At 42.8% G+C, this 23,541-nt stretch overlaps 1 protein-coding gene across 3 annotated transcripts in view; it reads left to right on the top strand.

The window, feature by feature from the left end:
- Positions 1 to 23,541, top strand: part of BICDL1 (BICD family like cargo adaptor 1) — an 85,214-nt gene that overhangs the window by 1,014 nt on the left and 60,659 nt on the right. For all 3 annotated transcript variants that reach the window (XM_066260455.1, XM_066260453.1, XM_066260454.1), the window contains exon 2: positions 10,196 to 10,411. In XM_066260455.1, the coding sequence (XP_066116552.1) occupies positions 10,196 to 10,411 (216 nt within the window). The remainder of the gene's footprint in view (positions 1 to 10,195; positions 10,412 to 23,541) is intronic.

The following is a 23,541-nucleotide window of genomic DNA, read 5'->3' as shown; positions in this document are numbered from 1 at the left end:
CTGGGTGCAGCATGTGACCGATGGTAGTGGATTTAGTTTGGACCTCAGTATTTATGTGTATTTAAACAGTACTTTTCTCTATTCTGGGTCTCACACATGCAATTCATTGGTCAAACAGGGGAATCATATTGTTTCAACTATTATTATAAATATCCCATTAAAGTAGCTGTGCTGTAAGATTTCTGCCATTTCTTGCCCTTAACTAGAATAGGGTCTTGAAAGTGGTATGGACACCAGCATTTCTAAAAATTAGATTTAAAAAGGGGAGGCATCTATGGCACTGGAGACGAGCTTATCTTTTTCTGCCTGTGCATTTACTGTTACCCACTTTGGTTGCAACCAGTTTTGTTTTTGTTTTTTAATTAGTTACAAGAGAAACAGTACAGTCCTGAATGAGGTCTGAAATCCATCCCAGTCTGGTTCCATATCAACCAGCTACTGGTTGAACAGTCAGAATGTAGATTCAGAAAGTTTTCTATAATAAGATTTAAGTATGTCTGTAGTCCAACAGCATATCAAAAGTAAATCAAGGAGAAACAAGGAAACCAATGAGTGCCCTGTGGTTCAGTTGGCCTGTTAACTAGGTCTGCCTGTCGATGAACTCCTGAGATACCTCTCTGAAAAGTGGTTTGTGAAACTTATAGGTAGACTGCCAAAAAGCAACCCAATGAATTGAATTGTTTAATTTTCACTTGAAGTAGAGGTCTACAAATAAAAGGTGTCTTTTTTAAAAAAGAGATTAGATTACACGGCTCTGTATAGAAGTACTACTGCTGAGATTTATACTTGATTTGAAATTCCTTCAGTGAGGAACTTGATTAAAGAGACAGCAAACTTGAAAGGACCATCATATCAGTCTGTTTGATTAGTGGCAGATTTCAGAGTAACCCTGAGTGTGCAATTACACACATCCTGGGTTCCATGGGGAGCCTTTATACATTTCTTCAACAAAGGAAAAAGATTTCAAAATTCGTTAACAAGAAAGGCTCTATTGTAAAAGAATAAAATTACCTTTGAGTTTATAAAACACTTTAAAGCTCTTGAACTTTTTTTTTTTTTTAATCTTCACTCCTCTTCAGGTCAGCCTATGAACTCTAGTGTTAACAGTTAATATTTGGAGTTTGGTTGCACAACAATGTGCAACTTAACACTACTGAACTGTACACTTAAAAATTCGGATGGTAAATTTTACATTATGCATACTGTAGTCCCCCTGTATCTGAGGAGGAGATGTTCTAAGACCCCGCAGTTATGTCTGAAACCACAGATAGCACTGAACCCTGTCTGTACTGTTTTTGCTATACTTACACACCTATGATAAAGTTTAAATGATAAGTTAGGCACAGTTAAGAGATTAACAACAACTAATAATAAAATAGAACAATTAAATTGAGAACTTTAACCTTTTCACTTATAGTAAACGCTTCACAGTTTCTTTGGCATATCCAGATTACCAGTATCGCTACTTTGTGCTTTGCGGCCATTACTAAATAAAATAAGGGTCACCTGGACACAGGCACTGCAGTATCGAGACAGTCGATCTGATAACCCAGAGGACTACTGAGTGACTAACTGGCAGGGTTTGTGTACAGTGTGGATACCCTGGACAAAGGGATGATTCACTTCTCAGGCAGGATAGAGTGGGAGGGTGTGAGATTCATCACACTACTCAGATGGGCGCAAAATTTAAAACTTGTGAACTGCTTATTTCTGGAATTTTCCATTTAATATTTTTGAATCAAGGTTGACCATGGGTAATTGAAACTGTGGGAAGTAAAACCGCAGAGGAGGAAGGAACACTGTACTATATACCAATTTTTAAAATGACATTTAAAGATAATTTTTATTTATTGATTTTAGCAAGAGAAGAAAGGAGAGAGGGAGAGAGAGAGAGAGGCAGGAACATTGATCTGTTTCTGTATGCGCCCTGACTGGGGATCAAATCCTGGCAACCTCTGCTCTTCAGGATAATGCTCTAACCAACTGACCTATCCAGCCAGGGCTAAAAATGACATTTTTAAAGTTTATTTTTAAAAAGGGAAGTACTAAGCATTATTGAAACAGAGTGATGGAGAGTTCAGTTATGCTATTTCTATTAGGTATGTTTGAAAATTACCATTAAAATTTCTTTAAAAACATACGTGTAAAGATATTTTATAGAGATAATTGTCATTAGTTCCTTGTAATGCTTCCAGTGTTAATATGACAGTGACAAACCTGATTAATGGGCCCATTTCATTTGGTGACCTAAAAGGGAATTTTCTCCACTGTATATTTTTTAGGCAGCCTAGATTTTAGAATGACTGCTTGGATAATATACTTCCCTAAGATTAACACAGCCACTCTGCCTATGATTTCAATTAGATCAAACATTTAGACCAGATCTTACTTTGAAAAGCATTTATAGGCCCTGGCCAGTTAGCTCAATCCTGAAATGCCTAGGTTGCAGGTTCAATCCCCGGTCAGGGGATGTACGGGAAGCAACCAATGAGTGCACAACTAAGTGAAATGCTTCTCTCTCTTTCTCTTTCTCTCTCTTCCCCTTTCTCTCCATCTCTCTAAAAGCAATCAAAAAACAATCATTTGTGATTTTTCGCAAACTGTCACGCAGTTGGAATCACATTTTCTCACAGGTTGGTTTGAAAGATAAAAAACGTGAGTGGACTCGGAGACAGTGTTAGTTTGACTGTTAAATGATGAGATTGGTTTTGTCTTAGTCCTATCTGCTTTCTTACTACAAAATTGATACCTTTCTAACTGTAAGACCAACAGACATTTTCAAGATCTTTTCTACTTATTCACAACTTAATGTTGAATACCTCTCCAGTTTTGTGTGCCAAACCCAAGATTTTGTTTGGTCATTTAAAACATAAAGTACTTGATCTTGCACTGCCTTCTTAGTAAAGACACATTCTTTAAAGTTTTTAACGGTTTAAAGCAGTGTTAGTCAACCTGGTCCCTAACACCCACTAGTGGGTGTTCCAGCTTTTATGGTGGGCGGTAGCGGAGCAACCAAAGTATAAATAAAAAGATAGATTTAACTATAGAAAGTTGTTTTATAAAGATTTATTCTGCCAAACTTAGCGAAAATCGACATACAGTACTTGGTAAGTAATTATTATCATATGCTTTAACTTGCTGTAACTCTGTTTTATAAATTTTCTAAATCACCATTACTGTGGAACCAGTGGGTGGTTAGAAAATTTTACTACTAACAGAGATACAAAAGTGGGCGGTAAGTATAAAAAGGTTGACTACCTCTGGTTTAAAGGTTATCAGATACGTGTGTGTGTGTGTGTGTGTGTGTGTGTGTGTGTGTGTGTGTGTTTTGCCTCATTTAGTCCCCACAATACTATGAGATAGATTAGGGGTCGGGAACCTATGGCTCGTGAGCCAGATGTGGCTCTTTTGATGGCTGCATCTGGCTCACAGACAAATCTTTAATTAAAAAAATAATGTTTGGCCCTGGCCGGTTGGCTCAGCGGTAGAGCGTCGGCCTAGCGTGTGGAGGACCCAGGTTCGATTCCTGGCCAGGGCACACAGGAGAAGCGCCCATTTGCTTCTCCACCCCTCCGCCGCGCCTTCCTCTCTGTCTCTCTCTTCCCCTCCCGCAGCCGAGGCTCCATTGGAGCAAAGATGGCCCGAAGCTGGGGATGGCTCTGTGGACTCTGCCTCAGGCGCTAGAGTGGCTCTGGTCGCAACATGGTGACGCCCAGGATGGGCAGAGCATCGCCCCATGGTGGGCGTGCCGGGTGGATCCTGGTGGGGCGCATGCGGGAGTCTGTCTGACTGTCTCTCCCCGTTTCCAGCTTCAGAAAAATGCAAAAAAAAAAAAAAAATGTTTGCTCCAATGGAGCCTCGGCTGTGGGAGGGGAAGAGAGAGACAGAGAGGAAGGAGAGGGGGAGGGGTGGAGAAGCAGATGGGCGCTTCTCCTGTGTGCCTTGGCCGGGAATCGAACCCGGGACTCCTGCACGTCAGGCCATGCTCTACCACTGAGCCAACCGGCCAGGAGCAAAGATGGCTCGGGCGCTGAGGATGGCCTTGTGGCTTCTGCCTCAGGCGCTAGAATGGCTCTGGATGCAACAGAGCGACGCCCCAGAGGGGCAGATCATTGCCCCCTGGTGGGTATGCTGGGTGGATCCCGGTCGGGTGCATGCGGGAGTCTGTCTAACTGCCTCCCCGTTTCCAGCTTCGGAAAAATGAAAAAAAAAATGTTAAAAATATAAAACATTCTCATGTATTACAATCCATTCATTTCCTACCGCTCATGTTCATGGTTATGGGTGGCTGGAGCCAATTACAGCTGTCCTCTGGGACAACACCAAATTTTTATTGTATAATGCATAACGTACATGGGTCGTATGGTTCTCATGGAATTACACATTTTAAAATATGTGGCATTCCCGACCCCTGAGATAGATTCTGCAGCTGAGGAAATTCAGACCGCACCCAAGATCACTTCGCTTATTAGGTGACAACTACATTTAAACCTAGGTAGTCAAAATCTGAGCTTCACCTTCAAACATATGCCCTGCCACATTGTTGGCATTTGGAATGCAGGTTAACAAATTAACTAAGAATGTAACCAAAGCACAAGTTTAGCTGCCTGCTCCAATGAGAGCCAAACTCGTGAGGCAAGTGCTAGTGCAAAAGGGAAGAGGTTTATTCAGGTGCCATGACCAGGCGGAATGGTGGACTCCTGTCTCAGAGACTAGCCCCCCTTCCTGCTCAAGCCTCTGATTCTTCTTTTTAAAATTAATTTTTAAATTTATTGTGTTGACATCGTTTCAAGTGTTCTACTCAATATAACACCATTTACATACCACATAGTGTCCCCGATGCTCCATGTAAAGTCTCTTTCCACCTTCTTTTCCCCTTTGCTCCCCTCCCCTTACCTCCATCCCCCCCTTACTGCCATTCCACCTTCCCCTCTGGCTATTGCCACCCTGTTATCTGTATCTGTGCTTTATGTCTATATGTTTTTTGGTTATCAGATGTTATCCCTTAGGGTTAAACTGAAGATTCAATTTAATTTGAAACACTGTAAGGTTTTGGTCATTTTTTTTTATCCTTAAATTAACTGTCCTGTGTTTTATTCAGTCAGTGAATCAGGTTTTCATATGCTTCAAATTCTAAAGGCATTTTTTTTTTTGTATTTTTTTGAAGTTGGAAACGGGGAGGCAGTCAGACTCCCGCATGCGCCGGACCAGGATCCACCCAGCACGCCCACCAGGGGGCGGTGCTCTGCCCATCCAGGGCGTTGCTCTGTTGCAACCAGAGCCATTCTAGCGCCTGAGGCAGAGGCCATAGAGCCATCCTCAGCGCCTGGGCCAACTTTGCTCCAATGGAGCCTTGGCTGCGGGAGGGGAAGAGAGAGACAGAGAGGAAGGAGAAGGGGGAGGGGTGGAGAAGCAGATGGGCGGTTCTCCTGTGTGCCCTGGCCGGGAATTGAACCCAGGACTCTTGCACACCAGGCCGATGCTCTACCACTGAGCCAACCAGCCAGGGCCTCTAAAGGCATTAAAAAAAAAATTTATTGCTTTGCATCTACAATTGGCCTTTTTGCTTTTAAAACATATCCAGCCCGGTCCTTAGGTCTCCCCTCCTCCCCCTTCAGAATATGAACTAATAAAACAGTCATTTTCTTCAGAGATTAAATGTTTAGTTTTTTAAAATATTGCTTTTTTTTTTTTAAAGTACATTTTATTTTTTATTTTATTATTATTATTTTTTTAACAGAGGCAGAGATAGGCAGGGACAGACAGACAGGAATGGAGAGAGATGAGAAGCATCAATCATCAGTTTCTCGTTGCGCGTTGCGACTTCTTAGTTGTTCATTGATTGCTTTCTCACATGTGCCTTGACCGCGGGCCTTCAGCAGACCGAGTAACCCCCTGCTGGAGCCAGCGACCTTGGGTCTAAGCTGGTGAGCTCTTTGCTCAAGCCAGATGAGCCCGCGCTCAAGCTGGCGACCTCGGGGTCTCGAACCTGGGTCCTTCCGCATCCCAGTCCGATGCTCTATCCACTGCACCACCACCTGGTCAGGCAATATTGCTTTTAATGTACAGGATCCTCGTTTTTCCCTGTCCAGTTGAGAGGGAATTATCTCTTACTGCTGAGGTGGTCTTTTCCCTCAATTACATTTTCTTCTCTCTTCCCTAGGCCAAGTCTCATGTTCTTTTTTTTTTAATTTATTGATTTTAGAGAGAGAAAGGAATGGAAAGAAGAACAAAAAGAAAGAAACTCCGATTTGTTGCTCCACCCATTCATGCATTCATTGATTGATTTCTTATATATGCCCTGATTGGGGATTGAACCCACAACCTTGGCAATGGGAAGGACACTCTGACCAACTGAGTTACCTGGTCAGTGCCTATTTTTTTAAAGAGGGCAAAACAAGTAATGAAAATGATTACATAATGAGAGTCACTGGTAGAATTAGGGAAGTAAACCTAGGGGTCCTTTATTTTTAGTGCTTGGTCCACATTAAAAAAAAATAGTACATTTACTTTGTATTTTTAAGAACCATATCCTGAACTTAGGAAAATGGTGTTGCTTTTGGGTTCTTTACAGAAATCCATTTCTGTGACATCCAATTTTAGGTAAACTAATAATAGCTTTTATTTTTCAGAATTTTAAATAAATTTTATTTCTTTTCAGAATGGTTTTAGATTTTCAGAAAAATTGGAAAGATGGTGCAGAGAGTTTTCATATGCCCTGCACCCAGTTGCGTGTTAACATCTTACTTTAGTATGAGACATTTGCCTTAATTAAGGAACCAATGCTGATATTGTATTACTAACAAATTAACTTATATTGTTAAGTTGTTAGTTCAGATTGCCTTAGCCTTAACCTGTTCCAGGATTCCATCCAGGATATCACATTACATTTAGTTTTCATATCTTTTTAGTCTCTTTTTTGCTGTGACAGTGTCTTAGACTTTCCAAGTTTTTTATGACCTTGACAGTTTTGATACTTTTTCCCTCTTTTTTCTCTTTATTGAGGTATAATGGACATATATTGTATTAGTTTTAGGTGTAGATATTAACTTTTAAGATACCGTTATTGCCCCGAGAAACAAGGAATAACATGGGCAGAGTTTCCTGCCCACCACACTTGCTGATGGTTCTGCCTAGCGTCTACTGGGTAATTTAACGCTTAATTGAAAATACAAATCTAGGAGAAACCTTTCTTTTTTCAGAGTAGGTAAAAGACTGAATTCTGTATGTTTATGAGGAAAAAAAATTTTTTTCCGCCCAAGTGTTGGAAAACCTAAATTAGGATCTTTGTCACATGTCCAAAGAAATGTAAAGACAGAATAGATTGATCAGCACCACCTGTCCTCAGCCCCGCCCCCCAAGTGGATTGGATTGTTTTAGTTGCTTGGTTGGGCTGTTCACTAACAGCTGTTTGCTGAATATTTTTAAGTCTCCCTGTTCTTTTAGAACACAAGCCTAATTTATCTGGCCTCCAAGTAACACTGTGGTTACTGGGTTCTTGCTGCTGCCTTCTGCGCTCAATCTTTTTCATTTTAGAAAAGCTCAGTCCAACCAAGAATCACAACCTAGGGTTGAAATTAGCATTTGTGTTGGCATTTCATATTTCTGAACTGTCTACAGTGACTAAAACATTCTCATTTTGGAAATTGAGCAACAGGAGGGAAGCATAGAACAGAAAACTCTCGTGCTGACGAGAAGTCCCTCCCTTGTCATTCCTTCTCCCACATGCTGCATGCTAAGGCTATAGAAAGTAAAAATATAACGTGACTTTTTCAACAAATATGCTAGAGCTGCTATATCCAAATGCGTATTCCCTGCAGGGGTCCCCAAACTTTTTACAGCGGGGGGCCAGTTCACTGTCCCTCAGACCGTTAGAGGGCCGCCACATACAGTACTTCAGTACACTGACCACCAATGAAAGAGGTGCCCCTTCCAGAAGTGCAGTGGGGGGCCGGATAAATGGCCTCAGGGGACCGCATGCAGCCTGCTGGCCTGTAGTTTGGGGATGCCTGCCTTAAAGTGCTCAACTGGGGAGGCTGTACATTTATTTCAATATTTATTAACAAACTGCCTTTGATCACATGCTCAGAATTTTAATTTTGGATCATTGTTTTTATCTTTTGGCACATTATCTGGACTGCTCTATCATAATAAATGTTCATCTTTGGGTGGGTAAATTTGACTTTTTAGAAACATTCACAAGTCACCCAGAGCAAAATAAGAGGAATAAGATGTCAGATGCAATAAGATCATTTCTTTTTTAGACGCATCTCAGATATGAAGTAATGGGACTGATTTTCATGTATAACTATACATTGGCCCTTCAAGCTCCCCCTCACCCCGCCAAAAACAAAAAAAGCATTCCAAAAGGTATTTGAAAAGTGAGATCTTGGATAAAATAAGATTGTAGCTTCGCAAGGAGGAGAGATGACTGAAGATTCTGAAGAGAAGATTCTTATGCTCCTGTTAGCCTGTTGAAATAGTGTCTTGCTTGATATCAACCTTCAGTGCATCAGGGTTTCCTGTAGAACTTAGGTGGGTGGATGCATACATACCTAAGCCTCATCCCATTCTTAACTGAATCACAGTCTTTGGAATTGGGGTTCAGGTGGGTATACTTTGGACCATTATACCAGAGTTTTAACTTACATTTTTATATGCCTTTTGATATAGGCTTGGCTTTTTTGTACATACTATACTTAAAAAATTTTTTTTTATTTATTCACTTTATAGAGGTGAAGGAAAGAGAGCAAAAGAGAGAGAGAAGGGGGGAGGAGCAGGAAGCATCAATTCCCATATGTGCCTTGACCAGGCAAGCCCAGGGTTTCGAACGGGCAATATCAGCGTTCCAGGTCGACACTTCATCCACTGCGCCACCAGAGGTCAAGCCATACTATACTTTTTAAGTAGGAGAACATACTTGCCTCTTAAAAGAGGTATTTGTATTTGCCTCACAGAAACAAAATAATGTCCTTATTTCCTGCAATCCAAAAGAATAATTTTCTATTGAGCTGCTACTTCAGACCATATGTACTTTTCTTACATACCATTTGTCATTTGTCACACACAGCTTATTAACTTGTATCAGCTCTTGCACTAGAATAAAGACATGGCCCTGTACATGGCCCTGGCTGGTGGCTCAGCGGACAGAGTATCAGCCCAGCATTTGGATGTCCCAGGTTTGATTCCTGGTCAGGGCACACAGGAGAAGCAACCATCTGCTTCTCCTTCCCTCCCTCTCCCCGTTTTCTCCCTCTTCCTGTCACAGCCAATGGCTCAATTGGTTGGACTGTGGCCCCAGGTGCTGAGAATAGCTTGGTTGCTCTGAGCATCAGCCCCAGACAGGTTTGCCAGGTGGATCCCAGTCAAGGCACGTATGAGAGTCTGCCTCACTGTCTCCCCTCCTCTCACCTTAAAAACAAAACAAAGTAAAAGACTCCATACTGGCAAGGACTGTCTGTCTTGCTCATCACTATCTCCCCAGCACTGGCTGGCCCATAGCACTGAAGAATTAATGTATGGATCAGAAATAAATATGCAGGGCTAATAGGCCTGAACCTGAATTTGCCTTAATGATTTTGAAATAAATGCTGTATGTAGCAACAAATATTTATTGTGTTTTGATTTAGAGCACTAAATAGAGTCAAGTGACTTAGGTACAAATCCCAGCTCTGTCATTTACTAGTACTGGCCTTTGAGCTTGTTACTTAATCTCTTCTGTCGCCTCATTTGTAAGAAAGGGTGGTTAATCTGAAGGATCTCTGGAGTTCTTTCCAGAGAAAATTCTGTGATTCTAAGTGCCTGGTATTATGTCAGGCAGAATAGATGATTTCAACAGAAGCCTTCTTAAGGAGTCATTTTAAGTGTGTAGGTCACCAATTAATTAGATGATTTGCTAAATTTTAAGTGAATCCCTAAGTCTGGAGTCCCATGCCCAGGGACAGGAATAAACACAGTAACATTAAGAACTTTAAATAGGAATGGCATTCTCCATATGAAACCAACTCCCTTTCTACTCTGGAAGGAGGGAATATTTTCATAGCTGTGAAATGGGCAACTTTTCCTAAGTGGCAGTGTTTTTGTTGTGCTGACAAACTGGGAAAAAGAAAAGTTAGGAGAGGGTGCAAAGGGAGGGAATAAAACAAACGTCTGTGGCATTTTGAACAGTTTTAAGTCCCCTTCACATTTCACCCAGCACTTAGAACAAGAGAAACACGAGCTAAGACGACGATTTGAGAACCGAGAAGGCGAGTGGGAAGGGCGCGTGTCGGAGCTGGAGAGTGACGTGAAGCAGCTGCAGGACGAGTTGGAGAGGCAGCAAGTTCATCTACGGGAAGCTGACCGGGAAAAAACACGGGCCGTCCAGGAATTATCAGAACAGAACCAGAGGTTATTGGATCAGCTCAGCAGGGTGAGTCCCACGTTAAGAGTATGGTATGAAATACTGAAAGTTGAAGCAGAGCTTCTCTAGAATGTCAATCACAGATCTAGTAAGAGTAGTTCTCACATTTGTTGCTTTTGGTATTCTATCAACAAGTCAGGTATTTTGCGTCTGGGAGGACTTGAGCTGGGCCAAACGACAGTCGGTCACGAGCCAAGACCCTTTCCTGTCCTTAGCCAGCTATGAGGCTTCAACACTCCCTTAACTTGGAAGTTTTCTCATTTTTAAAATGAAGGTATTGTGTATAATGATTTCTGACATTTCTTTATAGTGCTAAAAGTCTGTGAATCCTTTACCTAGAGAAAGTCTCACTGATAAAATTACGATACTGCATTTAGTTTAAATATTAAATGGTGTCATCTTTAAACTGAAAAGCATAGGGAAAATTGCTAGAGCAAAAGGTTTTTATTGGTGTTATATTTGTGAATGTACCTTCCTTTGTATTACTTAAATATGAAAGGAAGTGTGTGTATCTGTATTTAAAATTTGCTTTCTTTATTTCCACATTAAGTAAAAATTCTTATACCTTTCTAGGGTGGTGTCATGAAAGTTTGAATGAATTAACCAGGGTCAAGACTATAAAGTTGTTGGCAAGAAAGAATTGGAGGGCTGGAATAGATGGGAATCTAGTTTATATACAGAACAGACCTTTTTAACAAATGCAGGAATGCTGTTAATGCCCTACTATCTGAATCCACCCATTTTTGTGTTAAGAGCTGGATTTACCCTTGTACCTCAATCCTTCTTGTATGTTGAAAATAAAACAACAAACTCTTCAATTACTAGAGAGAAAAAGGACTTCTACTCTGATCTCATCCCTGAGCACTCACAACCCCATGAGAACACTGCCCTTGTCTACGTGGTTCGTGTTTGGTGCTTAGGGCTTTGGGAAAGGCTTAGCTAGAGCTGCATATCGTAGATTCTGGGTGCCTCCACTAATTCAAATGAGTGAAGTTATTTCACTAGTCTGTGTCCTAGTTGCTTCCCATGGGTACTCTGAGACTGGTTAAAGCCTTCATGCCTCTCAAGGAAGGGTGAAGTAAATGCTACTACTAGAGAAAGGGAGAGGAAAGAGAGGTAGAGGAGGAGAGAATGGAAGGAGAGGAGGGGCCGGGAGGGAAGAAGGAAGGAAGGGAAGGAGAGAGAGCAAAAGAGAAAGAGAGAGATACATTCATGTCAGAATGTACCTGATATGAAATATCAGATTGTATATGAAAGGTGAGAATTCAAGTGCACGTTTCCTAGCTAGGGAATCAATCAAATCACCCTTTGCTTGGCTGGCAGGGAAGAGTTGGACAGTTCCTTAAGAAGTCATTTGGAGGGCCAGCTCAGTAACAGCACTTCTGACTCAGTTCTAAAACCATTTTCAGCAACTGGGAAAGGGAATCTCTAACCTTGTTAAGATCATATAGGCATTTGAGTCTTCATTCATTAGTCAGGAAAGATTAAACTAACCCGATAGGCCTGGCTGCAAAAAATTGACTTATTTGTTCAAAAACATTTACTTCGTACTTATGCTTGAGCAAATGTTTTCTTACGGAGACTGAAGAAAAGGACTACAGCACACCAGAACAGTTAAAGGGAAAATTATTTCTTGAGGGCTAAGTTCACTTTCCAAAAGAACTCTGCTTTCTGACGTGGTGAAAGCCAGGCGGCCAAGAGAGAGGACGGGAGAACGCTAACATTATCTGGACATAGCGGGAGTCCAGGGCTTGGAATTTAGATGCATGTTGAATTTTTACTCCGCTTCCCATTAGCTGGGGGGGCTTGTTTGTGCCTCATTTTCCTTGTCCTTAAAATGGGGGTAAAAACATGAACCTCATGCAAGTGCCGTTGACAAGAAAATAAGAGTGTGTTTATGTGACACGGTCTATGAAGGTCAGGGTTTGTTTCAGTGTTGATGGTCATTTTACTAAAGCGGTGCCTTTATAGTTGAGGTTCCTTTGCCTAATTTCTCTGTAGAAAAACCTGAAATGCTGCTCCCCAAAGAACATAGGAGGATAACATTTCTACTAGATCTAGATTCTTCTTATCCTCTTCGGCCTTGAATGTAGAACCTGGTTGAGTTTAGTGGCTGGGTTTTTTTTTTGTTGTTGTTGTTGGGTTTTTTTGCCTTTCTCTTGTTAAGCAGGACAATTCCCTGGGGTTTCCATCAGCAGCACGTTTAGATTGCATTATATTTTCGTTTTATTAACTGGGTATTCAGGAACTTGAGGAGTTGAGTGGTACTTGGAAGTGAATTAAGATTCTCCTAGGACAAGAAAACAACCTGCCGAAATGATAGAAGGTCTTGCTTTTTTTTTTTTTTAACAATGTGTGTATGTATGTGTGTGTGTGTGTGTGTATGTATAATGTTTTTATAAGCCTGAAAGGTATAATAATATCTCAAATGTAGCACATTTGCTTTTGTTCAAAGTGTTTTTAAATATATTTCCTTTGATGCTGTGGCTTTCAGGGTTTTTTTTTTTAATAATAGCTCTATTTAGATATAATTCACATACCATAACATTTACTTTTTAAAAGTGTATAGCTCAGTGGTTTTTAGTTTATTTATAGAGTTGTGCTACTGTCACCACTATATAATTATAGACCAAATAGTCTACACCTTGTACCTACTTGAGGAAGTGAACACACAATACAGTGTACAGATGGTATGTTGTAGAATTGTATGGTGAAACTTGTATAATTTTGTTAACCAGTGTCACCCCAATAAATTCAGTTAAAAAAAAGAAAGGAACCCTGTACCTATTAGCAGCTACTCTCCCACTCCTCCTAACTCTCCACCCAGTGCCCTGACAACCACTAAGCTACTCTGTCTTTATGGGTTTGCCTGTTCTGGGCATTTCATATAAATGGCATCATTCATGTGTGACCCTTTGTGACTGGTGTCTCATAGTGTTTCCAAGGTTCATCCACACTGTAGCATGTATCAGTACTTCATTTATTTTATGGCCGAAGGCTATTCCATTGTGTGGCCAGAACACATTTTGTTTATTTGTTCATTGCTTGATGGACATTTGGGTTGTTTTTACTGTTTGGCTGCCATAAACATTCATGTACAAGTTTTTGTGTGACCAAGGTTCTTTTCAGCTCTAAAATGGGTTCTGTGAGCCAGTGTGTCCCATGAGCTTCTGTATCCTCATTATGATGAAGAGAGGGATAGGTATTATCCTAATGTTGTAGCTAGGAAAACTTCAGGGACGGAGAGATACGTGACTGGATTAAGGATCTTCCCGTTGAAGATTCTGCACCTCAATTTCATATTTCTGAGGCAGCAATTAAGATCCTTGGCTTTGGAGCCAGACAGCCCTGGGACCAATACAGACTCTTCTGCTTACTGGTTGGATGAACGTGGAAAAGTTTTTTCTCACCTTTTTTTACCTTAGTTTCCGAAGATTATATTATTATAATATAAACAACTATATTACTGCTAGTACATGATTGTGTTATGAGAGCTGAGATAATGTATATATAACTCTCATCAAAATATCTGGCATATCATAAGTACAAAGTAAATGGTAGCTATCATTATGATTAACATATCTTCATCTCCTAGATGGGATTGCTACATTTGTTAAACACTGATGGTCTAACTTGAGAGTGGAAGAATCTGAAGTGTCTCCAGCACATATCAGTGTGTAGAAATGTTTTGTTTAGGCCTGACTGATGGTGGCGCAGTGGGTGGAGCATCAACCTGGGACGCTGAGGTCCCAGGTTTGAAACCCTGAGGTCACTGGCTTGAGTGTGGGTTCAGCATGCTGGCGCGCAGGGTCACCAGTTTGAGTAAGGGATCATCAACATGATCCCTTGATCACTGGCTTGAGCCCAAAGGTCTCTGGCTTGAGCCCAAGGTTGCTGTCTTGATCAAGGGGTCACTGGCTCAGCTGGAGCCTCACCCCCCTCCCCGGTCAAAGCATGTATGAGAAGCATTCTGCGAACAACTAAGATGATGCAACCAAGAGTTGATTCTTCTCGTCTCTCTCCGTTCCTGTTTCTGTCTCTCACACATGCTTAAAAAATGTTTTGTTTAGTAGTCAAGTCTGTGCAAAAATATTTGTATAAAACATTCTCCTAGGAGTAGATGGGGTTTGTTCTGTGGCACCTTGTGTACCCCTGGACACTGTGCATATATATACACCGTGGGAGTACCTTGATCCCAATTCATTTATTTGCTCATTTGTACAAAATGCCCTCCAAATTCTTTTCTAGTTTCTGAGATCATGAGTCTCATTTTGTGAAACTCGGCTGGCATATTTGGAGAAAGTGTAATTAATTTTCTAAGTTAGAAAGTAACACCTCGATGGCATTGACAGTTTAATAGGACATATCAGACAAGTATTATCCTACCAATACCAAAAGTGGAAAGAATACAATGGGCCTTGCTTTCAGAAGGTGGGGAGGAGAGATGTGGCCATGCTTGTTGTCTCAGGAGAGTATCCTCACAAAAAGTGTCAAGTGGAGCTATTGTGAGAAACCTTCTGAGACATGATACAGTACTTTTCACTGGCATTACAGCAGAAACCTCCAGAGCCCCCAGATGATTTTCTGTATTTGTCCCATGGTCTGTAAGTGGATCGTTTACTGAGTGACTGGCCCTGTAGTACCCTGATCTTGCTGATGGAGATAGAAATGAGCATTTTAACTTTTATAAATATATATGTTATCTCACTGGAAGGTTGGGCACTATTTGGATTTGAGTATCATTATGGCTCTCCCTGCCCCTTATGGGACTCAGGACGGAAGAATCCGTTGCCAACTGTCTGTCGTCTTATCTGTGGTCAGTAGTGTGCAGATACAGGCAGTCAGAAGGTCCCCACTAGAATGTTACATCATGACTGCTTTTGAACAGAGCCTCACTGAGCATGTATAGCTGCTCTGTGTGTGGTCCTGGATATAAAACTCCTGTGCATTTGCCTTAAAAATCATTATTTTTCCCCCTTCTTATTACTTGTTTCAGTACTGTGCTACATTCTTTTAGGTTTTGTTTCCCAGTGCCCCCCCCTTGAGTCTTTTCCCCCACATTGCAGCTCTACCAGTGTCTCCAACAAATCTCTCCCCGAATCCTCACATCCAGAATTGTGGTCATGTGCCTTGTCACTATGACTTTGGGTAATTACTATCTAACTGTGCCAAAGAGGGAAGCTATATTTGGGGCAATATAAAATAAGGGCTGTTCCAAAGGCTGAGTGAAGCCAAAAAAAGGTTGTTACTATAGAATCACCGATAGGGAGGGGGATAAAAAGAATTCAGCAGGAAGTTAGGCCTAGGTCCAAGGCTAAGAGAAATCAAAGCTTGTGTTTTAACCTAGAAGGGCCGCCAACAGGCCCCTTGAGGAAGAGACTGAATATTGGTGGTGGAGAGGTTGAAATAAAGGAACAAAGGTTTACTTGTAGTTCAGGTGAAGCCAGGCAGTTTGAAATCCATGTCCGTGAAAGCTTGGCACCCAGTGGTATGTTCTTTTGTGTAACTTGGTTTATCTAGCTGGGTTAGGGGTGGCTTCTTAAGGAACTAAACCTTCCTGAATATCCCTTACTTACTCAGGAATTTGAAATTTGTCTCTGTCCTCAGTTTCTTTCTTTTTTTTTTTTGTGGCAGAGACAGAGTCAGAGAGAGGAACAGATAGGGACAGACAGACAGGAAGGGAGAGAGATGAGAAACATCAATTCTTCGTTGCATTTCTTTAGTTCACTGATTGATTTCTCATATGTGCCTTGACCAGGGGGCTACAGCAGACAGAGTGACCCCTTGCTTGAGCCAGTGACCTTGGGTCCAAGTTAGTGAGCTTTGCTCAAACCAGATGAGCCCGTGCTCAAACTGGCGACCTCGAGGACTCGAACCTGGGTCCTCCGCATCCCAGTTCGGCGCTCTATCCACTGCTCCATTGCCTGGTCAGGCTGTCCTAAGTTTCTACTCATAGTTTTTTAAATTAAAAAATATATACATTGTCTTTTCTAATAAACAAAAAGAACTCATTTATGGTCATGGTAAAATAAAATTCAGACAGTACAGAAACATTCGATATAAACGGTGAAAATATCCCGTGATCCTCCATCAGAGAAAATATTTGAGATGGTTTGGTGTCAATGTTTTTGTATTTTTATATTATGTATGTATAATACATATATATGTGTGTGTGTATAACTTTTCTATTTATGTGTGCTTTTTTTCTTTTAAAACAGAATGGCTTTGTTAAAGTCACTTTTTCTTAGACCTGTTTTCCTATTTTTAGTGGTTGTATGTCATGTTCTATGTCCGTATGGATGTACTGTAGTTAGTGTAGCCATTTCCTGTTAAAGAGCATGTACACTGCTACAGTGTGAGTGTCACAGTCACTGCTGCAGTGAACACCCTTGCTCATACAGCTTTGGACTTTTACATTAGTATTTCCCTAAGCTGGCTTCCTAGACATGGGCGGTTTAGGTCAAAAGGTTTGTACATTGAAATTTTTAATAAGTATTATCATATTGCCGTCCAAACTTATTTTAATAACCTGTAATCTCCCTAACACGTATCCTTCTCAAGGCTGAAAAACCTGTCATTCTGCATGCATAAATAGTAAAACTAGAAAGGAGATTGGGGTGATTTTCATCACGGGATAATGGTTACCTGAGGAGTGTGGACTTGGGGGGGGGTGTCGTTATGGAATGGTGTTAGGGGAGGAGGCTTTGGGGCTGTTCTATGTCTTGACCTTCCTGGTAATTACAAGGGTATTCACTTTACAGTTATTCATTAAACAGTGCATTGATGCTTTATGTATCTGTATTTATCTATGTCGTACTTTGCAATAAAAGAAAAAAATTATTCATTAAATAGATATTTATAACATGCACCTGCTATGTATAAAGGTACTGTTCTGGGTAACAAAGATAAATCTCCTGTCCTAAAATAATACAAGAGGTTGTATAGTAAAGAAGGCACTCCATAAAGAATATAAATCAGAGAGTGAGGCATGTGATGAATTGAATAAAGCTAGGTAAGCGGGGAGTGGGCGCTGAAGGGACACCTCAATTTTTGATGGTGTTGTCAGGAAGGAATCTTGGAAGAGGTGAAGTTTGAGCAGGCACCTGGTAGATAAAAAGGAGTGAAGGAGTGTTACAGGACAAGAGGAATGAATGGCGAGCAGGCTGAGGTGACTGGGATGTGGTCTGTGTGGGAAGAGGGTAGGAGATGAGGTCAGAGGGATAGTCCGTGGCCAGGTTCGTGTGCTGTGCGGCCAGAGATGTGTTTTGGGTAGGGGGGGCCTCATGACCTGATTGACAACTGTTTTTAAAAGATTGCTCCACAGCCTGACCTGTGATGACACAGTGGTGGATAAAGCGTCGACCGGGAATGCTGAGGTCGCTGGTTCGAAACCCTGCACTTGTCTGGTCAAGGCACATATGGGAGTTGATGCTTCCTGATCCTCCCCCCTTTCTCTCTCTCTCTCTCTCTCTCTCTCTCCCCCTCCCACCTCTAAAATGAATAAATAAAAAATAAATAAATAAAAGATTGCTCCAGGCCCTGGCCGGTTGGCTCAGCGGTAGAGCGCCGGCCTGGCGTGCGGGGGTCTCGGGTTCGATTTCCGGCCAGGGCACATAGGAGAAGCGCCCATTTGCTTCTCCACCCCTCCGCCGCGCTTTCCTCTCTGTCTCTTTCTTCCCCTCCCGCAGCCGAGGCTCCATTGGAGCAAAGATGGCCCGGGCGCTGGGGATGGCTCTGTGGCCTCTGCCCCAGGCGCTAGAGTGGCTCTGGTCGCAACATGGCGACGCCCAGGATGGGCAGAGCCTCGCCCCCTGGTGGGCAGAGCGTTGCCCCTGGTGGGCGTGCCGGGTGGATCCCGGTCGGGCGCATGCGGGAGTCTGTCTGACTGTCTCTCCCTGTTTCCAGCTTCAGAAAAATGAAAAAAAAAAAGAAAAAAAAAAAAAAAAAGATTGCTCCACCTGCTGTGGGAGCATGGATTACAGGGGCCAGGATGGAAGCCCAGCGATCAGCGAAGAGGTGACTCTCTCCAAGGGGAGAAGTGATGGTCGCTTTGGTTGTGGAAGCAGTGAGAACAGGTTAGATGGGGTGCGTGTTTTGAAGGTAGACCCAGCAAGACTTGTTAATGGAATGGATGGTTGTGAGACAAGGGAGTTGAGGGAAGAAAAAAAAAACAACTCAGATTTTTGTCTCAAGATACTGGAAGAATTAGTGGCCTCATTAACTTGAGAGACCAAAGGTTCTCAAGAGGAGGGTAGGTTGGGATATAAAATTGAATAATCATTTTTTGGACTGTTAAATTTGAGCCACCCTTTCGACATCCATGTTAGTTTCACATAAAACAGTAAAAATTCTGTTGTAATGAGTTGAAATTTCCCATCCAAGCTCTCTCAGTACCTGAGACTCTGTTCTACTGTCTTGTTAGATTGTCCCCCGTGCATTTACTCAGTGACTCCTCCCCCCCGGGGCTGACGTCTGCCCTCTGTGGTTCCCCCTTCTCCTTCTTACCCACCCTCTACTCTCAGCTCCTAGAAGAGCCACTCTTGGGAGTTGTCTGTGCAATGACATGTGTAGGAGGAAGTTGATGCAAACAGGTGTCTTGTTTCCTGTCTGTTTGGAGCTGTGTTCCTCAGTCCGCCTCTCATGTCTTATCTACACACAAAGAATATAGTGTACGTACTGGCTGGAGCTAATCTTCTCCGAAAAGACTAATTTTCCTCTGAAGTGTAAACAGACTCTTGTTCTTTTTTTTTTTTTTTTAATTTTTTTTTCTTTTTTCTTAGTTTTATTATGAAGCTAGAAACGGGGAGAGACAGTCAGACAGACTCCCGCATGCGCCGGACCGGGATTCACCCAGCACGCCCACCAGGGGCGATGCTCTGCCCACCAGGGGGCGATGCTCTGCCGAGACCAGAGCCACTCAAGCGCCTGGGGCAGAGGCCAAGGAGCCATCCCCAGCGCCCGGGCCATCTTTGCTCCAATGGAGCCTTGGCTGCGGGAGGGGAAGAGAGAGACAGAGAGGAAGGAGGGGGTGGGGGGTGGAGAAGCAGATGGGCGCTTCTCCTATGTGCCCTGGCCGGGAATCGAACCCGGGTCCCCCGCACGCCAGGCCGACGCTCTACCGCTGAGCCAACCGGCCAGGGCCCAGACTCTTGTTCTTTAAACAGCTCATTTGGGATTAACAGCCCTGCATCTAGTGCACTTCACCAAGCACATTTCCCCCAGGTTTCTCTCATGGGGTTCAAGGCTTTAAAATAGTGGCCATCGGTGTCCCAGTCTCTCTGTGTGTGGTGGGTGACACCTCATCATTTTTGTTTCTAGAACGTGTGTTACAGTGAACAGCAGCTGCTCATCCAAAGTAGTTTTAGGTGCTGAATGGGTCTTGGTTTGTTTGTGGTTTTTTTCCTTTGAGGGTGGGGACTGAATTGCTTGTTTTCTTCTTCAGGTCTGCTTCACTGACAGGCATTGTGTAGAAAAAAGACATGGCGCTTATTAGTCAGCCTATGCTTGAAAGGAGTTGGGAAAACAAAGTTATATTTAAATTTCCAAAGGATGTTCATATAGAGGACCTCCTCTCTTCTCATCACCACTTTATGACGGGAGCAGTGGTCATTATTCTTTATTTGACAGATAAGGAAACCGAAGATCAGAAATTTAACGAGGTTGCCCAAGGCTTTGCATTGGTTACAGGTTAACCACTGGTTGGAAGATTGGTGTTTGTACATTTTCAAGGATGGGCTGTTAATCAGGAATAAAAACATCCTCACGTATCTGTCCATGTCATTGGCTTATTTTTTAGGTGATACTGGCTGGGTGTTGTTTGGATGCCGTCAAACTTCAGAGTCACAGAATAAAATGAATCCAAGGTTTGGGATCCACTCTTAGCAGTTTCTGTTTGTTATAGCTAAAAGGGCTGCAGACAAGTTTGTTGAGAGGATCACTTCAGTTGGAATGGAAAAGGGGAGCTCTCCTCTGTGAAGATAGCATTGCCAGCTTTTTCTAGGTTGGTATTATTGCTAATTAGTAGGTTAAACACATTATGATGGTAATTGCTTATTCTGACAGCATAGAGGTGTTTTTATTGGTAGATTCTGTCTTGATTATTTGAGCCTGTTCTTAATTATTTATCCATAGAGAACCATGCCTGATTCAGGAGTTGTGTTAGTTATAACTACATCTAGTCCTGATTGTCTTTTTCAAAGGAAGGAGCCTAAGGGTCTAGCATAGTAAGTCTAAATTGGGAGTGGTGGTGTTGTACCCTGGCTGAGTAGCTCAATTGGTTAGAGCAGGGGTCCCCAAACTTTTTACACAGGGAGCTAGTTCACTGTCCCTCAGACTGTTAGAGGGCTGGACTATAAAAAAACTATGAACAAATCCCTATGCACACTGCATAGGGATAAAATAAGATTATTTTAAAATAAAAAAACAAAACGGGAACAAACACAATATTTAAAATAAAGAACAAGTAAATTTAAATCAACAAACTAACCAGTATTTCAATGGGAACTATGGGCCTGCTTTTGGCTAATGAGATGGTCAATGTCTGGTTCCATATTTGTCTCTGCTGGCCGTAACAAGTGATATGACGCACTTCCAGAGCTGTGACACATGCACCCTGCGTCACCAGAAGTAGTACTGTATGTGAGCAATGCTGCGCTTTGTGGCGCTGCCACATATAGTACTCCACATACAATACTCCAGGAGCATAGGATGCATCTCATTGACCACCAATGAAAGAGGTGCCCCTTCCAGAAGTGTGGTGGGGGCCGAGTAAATGGCCTCAGGGGGCCGCATGCAGCCCATGGGCTGTAGTTTGGGGACCCTTGGGTTAGAGTGTCATTTCAGTAGGCCATTGGTTATGGGTTTGATCCTCAGTCAGGGGACATACAAGAATTCGTCCAGGAATGCATATATAAGTGAAATAACAAATTGATGTTTCTCTCTATTCTCTCTTCCTCTCTCTCTAAACTCAATAAAAAGAAAAAAATTAAGAAAAATAGATTTGTAGAGTTGCAAGGCCCAAGATTCAGATGAATTACTATGGGAGTAGATCATGCTAATGCTGCTAGCCTTGACTTAATACAATAGCAGTCAACTTTTTTTTCTTGACCTTGAAATCTCAATCCCCTTGGTCCCTGTAGGCAGCTTAGTGTACTATATTGAAGTGGTGAAAACAGTTCAGTGAGCTGCTCCTCCTGTCTGATCTGAAGTAGGGCCTGCAAATTGTGTACCTGGCACATGGGTTACAAGTGATAGGAAGGTTTGAGTTTACTTGCAAAAAAAAAAAAAATTATGCCCTGGCCGGTTGGCTCAGCGGTAGAGCGTCGGCCTAGCGTGCGGAGGACCTGGGTTCGATTCCCGGCCAGGGCACACAGGAGAAGCGCCCATTTGCTTCTCCACCCCTCCGCCGCGCTTTCCTCTCTGTCTCTCTCTTCCCCTCCCGCAGCCGAGGCTCCATTGGAGCAAAGATGGCCCGGGCGCTGGGGATGGCTCTGTGGCCTCTGCCCCAGGCGCTAGAGTGGCTCTGGTCGCAACATGGCGACGCCCAGGATGGGCAGAGCCTCGCCCCCTGGTGGGCAGAGCGTCGCCCCTGGTGGGCGTGCCGGGTGGATCCCGGTCGGGCGCATGCGGGAGTCTGTCTGACTGTCTCTCCCTGTTTCCAGCTTCAGAAAAATGAAAAAAAAAAAAAAAAAAATTATAAAACTGGCAGCCAATTATGCAGTCTTTTGTTATTCGTCAGGTTAACCCATAGTTCTGGTTTTTACATATTGTTGCCTTGAAAAATAAAATGTCTGTACTATTCAGTGAGTAAACATAATCAGCAGAGAAACAGGCAATGTTGTGACTGATGAAATCTTCATTGCTCTTCATTGGAGTCCAGGAAAATAACCCAGTACTGTCATGTACTTTTTTTGGGGTATATTTTCTGAAGTTGGAAATGGGGAGGCAGTCAGACAGACTCCCGCATGTGCCTGACCAGGATCCATCCGGCACGCCCACAGGGGGGCAATGCTCTGCCCATCTGGGGCGTTGCTCTGTTGTGACCAGAGCCATTCTAGCGCCTGCGGCAGAGGCCATGGAGCCATCCTTAGCACCCGGGCCAACCTTGCTCCAGTGGAGCCTCAGCTGCGGGAGGGGAAGAGAGAGACAGAGAGGAAGGAGAGGGGGAGGGGTGGAGAAACAGATGGGCGCTTCTCCTGTGTGCCCTGGCCGGGAATCGAACCTGGGATTCCCACACGCCAGGCCGATGCTCTACCACTGAGCCAGCCAGCCAGGGCCTTGAGAACCAAATAAGAACTTCAAGTCTGGTTGGGACTGGAGGTTTATAAAATGTTTGCTTTTCAGAGGTTCTTCTGGTTTTGTGTGTGTGTGTGTGTGTGTGTGTGTGTGTGCGCGCGCTTTAATTATAACACTCTAAAGAACCATTACTACTACCTGACCAGGCGGTGGCGCAGTACATAGAGCGTTAAACTGGGATGTGGAGGACCCAGGTTCGAGACCCCAAGGTCGCCAACTTAAGCACAGGCTCATCTGGTTTGAGCAAAACTCACCAGCTTGGACCCAAGGTCGCTGGCAAGGGGTTACTCGGTCTGCTGAAGGCCCACAGTCAAGGCACATATGAGAAAGCAATCAATGAACAACTAAGGTGTCCCAAGGAAAAACTAATGATTGATGCTTCTCATCTCTCTTCATTCCTGTCTGTCCCTATCTGTCCCTCTCTCTGACTCTGTCTCTGTAAAAGAAAAGGAAAAAAAACCCACCATTACTAAAATAGATACCACGCACCCTCTTGAACAGATGCCACATTTAACAGACGGAAGAGCCTTGGTGCCTCAGCATGTGCTGCTCTCTGCAGACGTCGGCCTGCAGCCTCTCTTGCCCTCTCTGTTACCCAGAGAGCGTTACGCTGTGGGAAGTTGAGCTGTGTGAAAACTGGTGGTATTTATAACTACTTCACTGGGTGAATAGAATTTGTTTTAGTTCTTTAAAATCAGAAGTAGATCCGCAAATACATTAATGCTGAGTAAAGCTGCCACCATGATCCTCATGCCCCAGCTTCAAACTGTGTTGGAAAGGCCTCATCGTTCTTATTGGGCTTTATACATTTTATACATTTAAGTTCATAAAATACTTAATAAAAA

The sequence above is a fragment of the Saccopteryx bilineata genome, chromosome 2 (assembly GCF_036850765.1).
Source record: "Saccopteryx bilineata isolate mSacBil1 chromosome 2, mSacBil1_pri_phased_curated, whole genome shotgun sequence".
In the NCBI taxonomy this organism is placed as follows: domain Eukaryota; kingdom Metazoa; phylum Chordata; class Mammalia; order Chiroptera; family Emballonuridae; genus Saccopteryx; species Saccopteryx bilineata.
Note: the sequence above shows the minus strand (reverse complement) of the source record. Positions and strands in the feature narration are given on the sequence as shown.